The sequence below is a fragment of the Palaemon carinicauda genome, chromosome 28, assembly GCF_036898095.1.
Source record: "Palaemon carinicauda isolate YSFRI2023 chromosome 28, ASM3689809v2, whole genome shotgun sequence".
In the NCBI taxonomy this organism is placed as follows: Eukaryota; Metazoa; Arthropoda; class Malacostraca; order Decapoda; family Palaemonidae; genus Palaemon; species Palaemon carinicauda.
Window position 1 is genome coordinate 55,836,699 of NC_090752.1, and position 11,875 is coordinate 55,848,573.

At 28.1% G+C, this 11,875-nt stretch overlaps 1 protein-coding gene across 1 annotated transcript; it reads left to right on the top strand.

Annotated features, from left to right (window-relative positions):
• Positions 1-1,260: 1,260 nt before the first annotated feature.
• On the top strand, positions 1,261-11,519 carry LOC137622049 (uncharacterized). The gene is made up of 4 exons (XM_068352528.1): positions 1,261-1,385; positions 3,118-3,281; positions 4,970-5,258; positions 11,157-11,519. Exons 1-4 carry the CDS (start codon positions 1,261-1,263, stop codon positions 11,356-11,358), a joined length of 780 nt encoding a protein of 259 aa, XP_068208629.1. The 3' UTR covers positions 11,359-11,519.
• The last annotated feature ends 356 nt before the right edge of the window (positions 11,520-11,875 follow it).

Consider the following 11,875-nt stretch of genomic DNA (forward strand, 5'->3'; position numbering starts at 1 on the left):
GAGAGAGAGAGAGAGAGAGAGGGGGGGGGCAAAAAGCTTAAAGCTATGAATCTCTTCTACACGAATTTTAAATACCTGTTTGGTAATTATAATTATCATCATAAATTATTATTATTACCTCTGACAAAGTGTCGGCGTCAATGACTTTCGATGTCAGGATGCCAAAGAACTTCAAATCATTCAATTATTCATTTGACGAAGTGATTATAGTTTTGGTTGGGTTTGATCTTTGTTCTGTGTCTGTCTGTATTATTATTATTATTATTATTATTATTATTATTATTATTATTATTATTATTACTTGCTAAACTACAACCCTTGTTGGAAAAGCAGGATGCTATAAGCCCAGGGACTCCAACAGGGAAAATAGCTCATTGAGGAAAGGAAACAAGAAAAAATAGAATATTTTATGAACAGTAACATTAAAATAAATATTTCCTATATAAACTATAAAAACTTTAAACAAAACAAGAGATAGAGAAACTAGTTAGAATAGTGTGCCCAAATGTACCCTCAATCAAGAGAACTCTAATCTAAGATAGTGGAAGACCATGGTGGAGAGGCTATGGCGCTACCCAAGACTAGATAACAATGGTTTGATTTTGGATTGTCCTTCTCCTAGAAGAGCTGCTTACCCTAGCTAAAGAGTCTCTTCTACCCTTACCAAGAGGAAAGTAGCCAATGAACAATTACAGTGCAGTAGTTAACCCCTTGGGTGAAGAAGAATTGTTTGGTAATCTCAGTGTTGTCTAGTGTATAAGGACAGAGGAGAATCTGTAAAGAATAGGCCAGACTATTCAGTGTATGTGTAGGCAAAGGGAGAATGAACCGTAACCAGAGAGAGGGATCCAATGTAGTAATGTCTGGACAGTCAAAGGACCCCATAACTCTCTAGTGGTGGTAACTCAACGGGTGGTATGTCAGTTTATTCATCTATTTATTTGTTACTTTGTAACGGTAATATGCAAAACATTATAGGGGGAATTTTATGAAATTCTGACGGAGGTATGAAGTTGTCATTATTATTATTATTATTATTATTATTATTGTTGTTGTTGTTGTTGTTGTTGTTGTTGTTGTTGATATAAATAATAATGAAATTCACAATGGTCTGGCTAGCCAAATGTTTTATTATAAGGAAAAATCTAAAATGACAGTATAACAATAAAATTGTTAAGATTTTTGCCCAACATAGTTATAATTACCAAAGGTAAATATATCTTAAAATTAAAATACATGTTTTCCTTTATCTTTCAGATCATGAAGTTCCTTCTCCTGGCAATCATCTCCATCGGCCTAGGGAAGGCCGAGGTAGGCCGTTACACCTGGGGAAATGCTCTAGTCGACCCTTCTGAAGCTGGACCTGATGGGAAACCTTATCCAGTGTAAGTTACCAAGAGTCTAATTTGGTTTGCTAGTGTATGTAATTGTTTGTTCGCTCGATCGTTTAAGAATGCCTTGCTTTACGAGCAAGACCCGGGTTCTTGCGTTGGCAGTCGGCAAGGGGAAAATATGTTACCAAGGCTGAGGTTTTAAAGTTAATTTACAAAGATTCTAAAGGCTCTGATAGTGTATATGTTACCAATCCTAAGACATTGCAGTTTAAGGTACTAAGCTTCTGGGGGCTTTACAGTTTAATTTACCAAGTTTCTAATGAGTTTACCTGTGTACCTGTTACCAAGCCAAAGAAATTACAATTTAAGGTACTAAGCTTCTGGTGGCTATACATTTTAATGTACCAAGTTTCTAATGGCTTTGCCAGTGTATATGTTACCAATCGTAAGACATTGCAGTTAAGTTACTTAGCTTCTGTTGGCTATACAGCTTAATTTATAAGATTCTAAGGGTTTTAACAGTGTATAAGTTACCAAGCCTAGGAAGGTGCATTTTAAGATACCAATTACAGTTTAATTTACCAAGCTTCTAATGGCTTTGCCAGTGTATAGATTACCAAGCCTAAGACGGTGCAGTTTAATATACCAAGCTTCTGGTGGCTTTACAGTTTAAATTACCAAGTTTCTAATGGCTTTGGCAATGTATATGTTACCAAGCCTATGACGGTTCTGTTTAAGATACTAAGTTTCTAGTAGCTTTACAGTTTAATTTACCAAGTTTCTAATGAGTTTGCCAGTGTATATGTTACCAAGCCAAAGAAATTGCCAAGGTATCAAGCCTCTGGTGGCTTTACAGGTTAACTTACCAAGTTTCTAATGGCTTTGCCAGTGTATGTTACCAACCCTAAGACATTGCGGTTGAGGTATTAAGTTTCTGGTTGCTATACAATTTAATTTATAAGATTCTAATGGCTTTACCAGTGTATATGTTACCAAGCCTAGGACGGTGCAGTTCAAGATACCAAGTTCCTAGTAGCTTTACAGTTTAATTTACCAAGCTTCTAATGGCTTTGACAGTGTGTTAACCCTCTGGTGGCTTTACAGTTTAACTTAGCAAGTTTATAATGGCTTTGTCAGAGTAAGTTACCGAACCATTCTTGTGTCTCATATCACTATGACTCACTGTCGGTTGTACGAGATTCTTAAGGTTGGTTGCTTCCAATAGAAGTGCTTGCTATATATATGCGGCTTTCAACCATTATTCTATGTTGCAGCTTGTATCAGGCTACAAACGTCGGTTACGGATCTTATTAATACTTAATTAAACCCTAATTTATTTGAAACTGACAAGGAACGTGTACTGTTGTATGCTAGTACCATGTACAAATTAGTCTCCTCATCTGCAGCTTATTACTTTTTTCTCATGTTTTCTTATTTATCATTACAAAAAGACTTGGAATTCAGAGTTGCTCATTTTATTGGTAAAGATAATATTTTTTAGAAGTATGTCATTAAGTAATTAAGATGAATTCTTGGGAAAATATTACCAAATTAAACGACTCTTAATAAACACGTTCTAACATAAGATGTTCTTTGTCTTTGAAGGGCTTTCATTACTACTAAAGTTTTGACAAAATCAAAAGCTTTCTCAAAGTCTATAATAGCCATACATAGTGGTTTGTCATACTCTGTTGATTTTTCCATTATCTGGTTAAATCCACGGATATGGTCAGTTGTTGGATACCCACATCTAAAGCCTGCCTGTTCTCTTGGTTGATTACAGTGACCTCATCAACCGCCTAGTTGGAGAGGGTGAATTTGGCGCCCCCCGAGGAATGCGTCGAGGGAGAGTGCTGCACCCAACCATAGACCACGCCTCCGTCAGTAGGATCCTACTCAAAGGGCGCTCGGAGGCCAACTCCGGCGTGTCACACCTGGCACCGGAAGGTAAATAATGGCAATGTGGATGTAAACAAAGGGAAATTAAGAGTTCTGATGCGTAAACAGTCGTAAATATATAAATGGTCTATTGAGTGTGGGAGGTCACCTTACCAGGGAACCATTTGACTGACGGTAATTGGTTTACGTCTCTCTCTCTCTCTCTCTCTCTCTCTCTCTCTCTCTCTCTCTCTCTCTCTCTCTCTTTGTCCGAAGTTGTCCTTCCATTATTATTCCCCTACTCTGGTATACATCTTTCACACTGTCTTTAATCTATCTATCCTATCTCTGTCTAATCTGGCTTATATTTATGCATATCTCTCTCTCTCTCTCTCTCTCTCTCTCTCTCTCTCTCTCTCTCTCTCTCTCTCTCTCTCTCTCTCTCTCTATATATATATATATATATATATTTATATGTATATATATGCATATATATATATATATATATATATATATATATATATATATATATATATATATATATGTGCGTGTGTGTGTGTGTGTGTCTACCTTAGATATCAAAGGTATCATCAAGCCAATTTTCTTTCCAATTTCCCGTGTTAAACAACCAATTTTTAGATGTTTGTCCTTCATTTCTTCAAAATAAATTCTGTTTTATAAAATTTTCTATGACATTTTAAAGTAATTTAACCTTTTTCTCTAAATACTTTTGCCTAATTGTTCCCATTTTTAGTTTATATTTCTTTCAAATAAAATTTTTGTCGAGAGTATATTTTCTGCAATGTTCTTTGTCATAATAATAATAATAATAATAATAATAATAGTAATAATAATAATAATAATAATGATAATAATAATAAAACGTAAAGCAACTAAATATCTTTTGAAATGTGTCAAAGTTAAAAATTAAAACTTCCATATACCTTAATCAAAAATTTGAAATAAATAGTATTATAAAGGTGATTTATTAAATTGTCTATCTAGATTCTAGAATAAACAATATTATAAAGGTGATTTATTAAATTTTCAGCTTAGAATAAACAATATTATAAAGTTGTTTTTATTAAATTGTCAGTTTTGAATAAGCAATATTATGAAGGTGATTTATTAAATTGTCAGCTTAGAATAAATAATATCATAAAGATGATTTATTAAACTGTCAATTTAGAATAAACAATATTATAAAGGTGATTTATTTAATCATCAATTTAGAATAAACAATATAAAACGGATTTATTAAATAATCAATTTAGAATAAACAATATTATAAAGGTGATTTATTAAACTGTTAGTTTAAAATAAATATCATAAAAATGATTTGCTAAATTCTCAATTTAAAATAAACAATATTATAAACGTGATTTATTAAATTGTCAATTTAAAATAAACAATGTTATAAAGGTAATTTATTAAATTATCCATTTAGAAAAAAAAACGTATTATAAAGATGATTTATTGAATTGTCATTTTAAAATATTATTATTATTATTATTATTATTATTATTATTATTATTATTATTATTATTATTATTATTATTATTTGCTAAGCTACAACCCTAGTTGCAAAAGCAGGATGCTATAAGCCCCGGGGCCCCAACAGGGAAAATAGCCCAGTGAGGAAAGGAAACAAGGAAAAATAAAATATTTTAAGAACAGTAATAACATTAAAATAGATATTTCCTATATAAATAAACAACATTGTAAGGTTATATATTAAAAAAAAATTTTATATACAGGTCGCAGTATGAAAACGAAATCCCAAACCTCCGTCAAGACGGCCACTCCTAAGGTGTCCACCTCCTCTAGCGTCTCCAGCGAGACTACGTCCTTCTCCTCCTCCGCCTCTACGGCCTCCTTGTCAGGGGCGGAGTCCTCCTGCCCGCCAGGCCCTCCTGCGCGGCTCTGCAAGACTCGCTACAACACGACGGCGCCCATGTACGGCGTCAGCCTGACTTCGGGTCAACCTGTGACCATCGTTCAGAAGTTTCCAGATCTTTTGCAGCAAGTGATTTTCGAAGTTTGCGAGTGAGTTCACTTTCTTTTTTTCATTTCAGTTGGAGTTATTGTTATTGATTTATTATCATTCTAGTTATTATAGTGATTTCTATCATTCTAGTTATTATAGTAATTTATTATCATTCTAGTTATTATAGTGATTTCTATCATTCTAGTTATTATAGTAATTTATTATCATTCTAGTTATTATAGTGATTTCTATCATTCTAGTTATTATAGTAATTTATTATCATTCTAGTTATTATAGTAATTTCTATCATTCTAGTTATTACAGTAATTTATTATTATTCTAGTTATTTTAGTAATTTCTGTCATTCTAGTTATTATAGTAATTTCTATCATTCTAGATATTTTAGTAATCTATTATCATTCTAGTTATTATAGTAATTTCTATCATTCTAGTTATTATAGAAATTTCTATCATTCTAGTTATTATAGTAATTTCTATCATTCTAGTTATTATAGTAATTTATTATCATTCTAGTTATTACAGCAATTTATTATTCTAGTTATTTTAGTAATTTCTATCATTCTAGTTATTATAGTAATTTCTATCATTCTAGTTATTATAGAAATTTCTATCATTCTAGTTATTATAGTAATTTCTATCATTCTAGTTATTACAGTAATTTATTATTATTCTAGTTATTTTAGTAATTTCTATCATTCTAGTTATTATAGTAATTTCTATCATTCTAGTTATTATAGAAATTTCTATCATTCTAGTTATTATAGTAATTTCTATCATTCTAGTTATTACAGCAATTTATTATTATTCTAGTTATTTTAGTAATTTCTATCATTCTAGTTATTATAGTAATTTCTATCATTCTAGATATTTTAGTAATCTATTATCATTCTAGTTATTATGGAAATTTCTATCATTCTAGTTATTATGGTAATTTCTATCATTCTAGTTATTATAGTAATTTCTATCATTTGAGTTATTATAGTAATTTCTATCATTCTAGTTATTATAGTATTTTCTATCATTCTAGTTATTATAGAAATTTCTATCATTCTAGTTATTATAGTAATTTCTATCATTCTAGTTATTATAGTAATTTATTATCATTCTAGTTATTATAGTAATTTCTGTCATTCGAGTTATTATAGTAATTTATTATCATTTTAGTTATTATAGTAATTTCTATCATTCTAGTTATTATATTAATTTCTATCATTCTAGTTATTATAGTAATTTCTATCATTCTAGTTATTATAGTAATTTCTATCAATTGAGTTATTATAGTCATTTATATCATTCTAGTTATTATAGTATTTTATTATCATTCTAGTTATTATGGTAATTTATATCATTCTAGTTATTATATTAATTTCCATCATTCTAGTTATTAAAGTAATTTCTATCATTCTAGTTATTATAGTAATTTCTATCATTCTAGTTATTATAGTAATTTCTATCAATTGAGTTATTATAGTAATTTCTATCATTCTAGTTATTATAGTAATTTATTAGCATTCTAGTTATTATAGTAATTTCTATCATTCTAGTTATTATAGTAATTTCTATGATTCTACTTAATATAGTCATTTATATCATGCTAGTTATTATAGTAATTTATTGTCATTCTAGTTATTAGGGTAATTTCTATCATTCTAGTTATTATAGTAATTTCTATCATTCTAGTTATTATAGTAATTTATTATAATTCTAGTTATTATAGTAATTTCTATCATTCTAGTTATTATAGTAATTTCTATCATTCTAGTTATTATAGTAATATATTAGCATTCTAGTTATTATAGTAATTTCTATCATTCTACTTATTATAGTAATTTATTATCATTCTAGTTATTATAGTAATTTCTATCATTCTAGTTATTATAGTAATTTATTATCATTCTAGTTATTATAGTAATTTATTATCATTCTAGTTATTATAGTAATTTCTATCATTCTAGTTATCATAGCAATATCTATCATTCTAGTTATTATAGTAATTTCTATCATTCTGGTTATTATAGTCATTTATATAATTCTAGTTATTATAGTCATTTCTATCATTCTAGTTATTATAGTAATTTATTATCATTCTAGTTATTATAGTAATTTCTAAAATTCTAGTTATTATAGTAATTTATTATCATTCTAGTTATTATAGTAATTTCTATCATTCTAGTTATTATAGTAATTTATTATCATTCTAGTTATTAAAGTAATTTATATCATTCTGGTTATCATAGCAATTTCCATCATTTTAGTTATTATAGTAATTTCTATCATTCTAGTTATTATAGTAATTTTTATCATTCTAGTTATTATAGTAATTTATTATCATTCTAGTTATTATAGTAATTTATATCATTCTGGTTATCATAGCAATTTCCATCATTCTAGTTATTATAGTAATTTCTATCATTCTAGTTATTATAGTAATTTCTATCATTCTAGTTATTATAGTAATTTCTCTCATTCAAGTTATTATAGTAATTTCTATCATTCTAGTTATTATAGTAATTTCTATCATTCTCGTTATTATAGTAATTTATTAGCATTCTAGTTACTTTCGTAATTTCTATCATTTTAGTTATTATAGTAATTTCTATCATTCTAGTTATTATAGTAATTTATTAGCATTCTAGTTATTATAGTAATTTCTCTCTTTCTAGTTACTTTAGTAATTTCTATCATTCTAGTTATTAAAATAATTTATTATCATTCTAGTTATTATAGTAATTTCTATCATTCAAGTTATTATAGTAATTTCTATCATTCTAGTTATTATCGTAATTTCTGTCATTCTGGTTATTATCGTAATTTCTATCATTCTAGTTATTATCGTAATTTCTATCATTCTGGTTATTATCGTAATTTCTATCATTCTAGTTTTTATCGTAATTTCTATCATTCTAGTTATTATCGTAATTTCTATCATTCTAGTTTTTATCGTAATTTCTATCATTCTAGTTATTATCGTAATTTCTATCATTCTAGTTATTATAGAAATTTCTATCATTCTAGTTATTATAGTTATTATCATTCTAGTTATTATAGTAATTTATTATTATTCTTGTTTTGAAATTAATTTCTGTTATTCCTTCCAGTTATTAGAGTAATTTCTATTATTCCTTCCAGTTATTAGAGAAATTTCTATTATTCCTTCCAGTTATTAGAGACATTTCTATTATTCCTTCCAGTTATTAGAGAAATTTCTATTATTCCTTTCAGTTATTAGAGATTTTTTCTATTATCCTTTCCAGTTATTAGAGTGTTTTCTATTATTCCTTCCAGTTATTAGAGAAATTTCTATTATTCCTTCCAGTTATTAGAGTGTTTTCTATTATTCCTTCCAGTTATTAGAGAAATTTCTATTATTCCTTCCAGTTATTAGAATTTTTTTTATTATTCCTTCCAGTTATTAGAGTGTTTTCTATTATTCCTTCCAGTTATTAGAGTGTTTTCTATTATTCCTTCCAGTTATTAGAGAAATTTCTATTATTCCTTCCAGTTATTAGAGAAATTTCTATTATTCCTTCCAGTTATTAGAGTGTTTTCTATTATTCCTTCCAGTTATTAGAGAAATTTCTATTATTCCTTCCAGTTATTAGAGTGTTTTCTATTATTCCTTCCAGTTATTAGAGAAATTTCTATTATTCCTTCCAGTTATTAGAGAAATTTCTATTATTCCTTCCAGTTATTAGAGTGTTTTCTATTATTCCTTCCAGTTATTAGAGAAATTTCTATTATTCCTTCCAGTTATTAGAGTGTTTTCTATTATTCCTTCCAGTTATTAGAGAAATTTCTGTTATTCCTTCCAGTTATTAGAGAAATTTCTATTATTCCTTCCAGTTATTAGAGAAATTTCTGTTATTCCTTCCAGTTATTAGAGAAATTTCTATTATTCCCTCCAGTTATTAGAGTTTTTTCTATTATTCCTTCCAGTTATTAGAGTGTTTTCTATTATTCCTTCCAGTTATTAGAGAAATTTCTGTTATTCCTTCCAGTTATTAGAGAAATTTCTATTATTCCTTCCAGTTATTAGAGAAATTTCTGTTATTCCTTCCAGTTATTAGAGAAATTTCTGTTATTCCTTCCAGTTATTAGAGAAATTTCTGTTATTCCTTCCAGTTATTAGAGAAATTTCTATTATTCCTTCCAGTTATTGGAGTGTTTTCTATTATTCCTTCCAGTTATTAGAGTTTTTTCTATTATTCCTTCCAGTTATTAGAGTGTTTTCTATTATTCCTTCCAGTTATTAGAGAAATTTCTGTTATTCCTTCCAGTTATTAGAGAAATTTCTATTATTCCTTCCAGTTATTAGAGTGTTTTCTATTATTCCTTCCAGTTATTAGAGAAATTTCTGTTATTCCTTCCAGTTATTAGAGAAATTTCTATTATTCCTTCCAGTTATTAGAGAAATTTCTATTATTCCTTCCAGTTATTAGAGTGTTTTCTATTATTCCTTCCAGTTATTAGAGAAATTTCTGTTATTCCTTCCAGTTATTAGAGAAATTTCTATTATTCCTTCCAGTTATTAGAGAAATTTCTGTTATTCCTTCCAGTTATTAGAGAAATTTCTATTATTCCCTCCAGTTATTAGAGTTTTTTCTATTATTCCTTCCAGTTATTAGAGTGTTTTCTATTATTCCTTCCAGTTATTAGAGAAATTTCTGTTATTCCTTCCAGTTATTAGAGAAATTTCTATTATTCCTTCCAGTTATTAGAGAAATTTCTGTTATTCCTTCCAGTTATTAGAGAAATTTCTGTTATTCCTTCCAGTTATTAGAGAAATTTCTGTTATTCCTTCCAGTTATTAGAGAAATTTCTGTTATTCCTTCCAGTTATTAGAGAAATTTCTGTTATTCCTTCCAGTTATTAGAGAAATTTCTATTATTCCTTCCAGTTATTGGAGTTTTTTAAATTATTCCTTCCAGTTATTAGAGAAATTTCTATTATTCCTTCCAGTTATTAGAGAAATTTCTGTTATTCCTTCCAGTTATTAGAGAAATTTCTATTATTCCTTCCAGTTATTGGAGTTTTTTAAATTATTCCTTCCAGTTATTAGAGAAATTTCTATTATTCCTTCCAGTTATTGGAGTTTTTTAAATTATTCCTTCCAGTTATTAGAGAAATTTCTATTCCTTCCAATTATTAGAGTTTTTTCTATTATTCCTTCCAGTTATTAGAGTAATTTCTATTATTCCTTCCAGTTATTAGAGTTTTTTCTATTATTCCTTCCAGTTATTTGAGAAATTTCTATTATTCCTTCCAGTTATTAGAGTTTTTTCTATTATTCCTTCCAGTTATTAGAGTTTTTTCTATTATTCCTTCCAGTTATTAGAGTTTTTTCCATTATTCCTTCCAGTTATTAGAGAAATTTCTATTTTTCCTTCCAGTTATTAGAGTTTTTTCTATTATTCCTTCCAGTTATTAGAGTAATTTCTTCTACTACTTCCTGCTATATTAAGTCAAAGATATAATCTTATTAACTTATCAACTCTTTTACACTTTTGTTCAATCATAAATTCTACCCTAAAATCTATTTTTCTTTTTAATAAATCTATTTATTCAATAGATATCAATACATAACTTTCAGTAATAAATTTTACCATAAAATCTATTTTTCTTTTTAATAAAAATATTTATCCAATAGATATTCAATATTTTATTCTAATTTTTCATTACTTCTTATATCGTATATTCATTTTCCTGTTTCCTTTCCTCACTGGGCTATTTTTCCCCGTTGAACCCCTTGGGCTTATAGCATCTTGCTTTTCCAATTAGGGTTGTAGCTTGGTTAGTCATAATAATAATAATAATAATAATAATAATAATAATAATAACAACAACACCAAAAACAACAACAGCAAAAGTAATAATAATAATAATAATAATAATAACAATAATAATGTACGTAAACGTCCTTTTTTATCTTATTGCAGATCAAACGAATGCGACATCGTGCACGGCTCGTGCGTGCAAACTTACGTGCCATACCTCTTCCTGGTTATCCCTCTCGGACCCGTCACCTTAACCGGACAGGACTACGTGCTGGTGGAGTCCGGTTGCGTCTGTCAACCGAAGTACGGACTGCCGTCCACTATAAAGTCCCCATTGGATGCCATATCGGGTGGAGCGCCTTAAAATAAATACTTTTTTTTTTATTTCTTTGTTTTTCTTTTGTTTTGTTGTTGTATTTTATCCTTTTTCTACCCTTTTCTCTTTTTGTTATGTTGTTTCTTGACTTTTGTTTTATTATTGATTATTACTCTTTGAAATATGGCTGATTATATTCTTTTTATTTTTTTTTTTCGCTGTTTCTTGACGTTTTTTCATTAACGTTTTTTTTTTTTATTCTTAATCCTTATTCTTTAAAATATGGTTCATTATATTCTTTTTATATGTATTTTTTTTCGCTGCTCCTTGACTTTTATATTATTCTTAATCATTATTCTTTAAAATAGGATCGATTATTTTCTTTTTATATTTTTTGTCTTTTTTATCCATTCTTCATTATCTCCTCCATTTGTATTGTTTCTTACTTTCCTCTTCTTCATTTGATTTACTTAAAGTTACTCTATATTCTGATATCTGGTGCTGTTCATTCTGTGCATATTGACTGATGTATTTTTTTATTTTTTTATAACTTTCAATTTGCAAT

Bases quoted from the DNA above. Each gene is read 5' to 3' on its own strand.
- LOC137622049 (XM_068352528.1), top strand. From the start codon at position 1,261: ATGAAGTTCCTTCTCCTGGCAATCATCTCCATCGGCCTAGGGAAGGCC. The intron at 1,386-3,117 runs GTAAGTTACCAA...GGTTGATTACAG, and splicing joins GATGGGAAACCTTATCCAGT to TGACCTCATCAACCGCCTAG. The intron at 5,259-11,156 runs GTGAGTTCACTT...ATCTTATTGCAG, and splicing joins GTGATTTTCGAAGTTTGCGA to ATCAAACGAATGCGACATCG.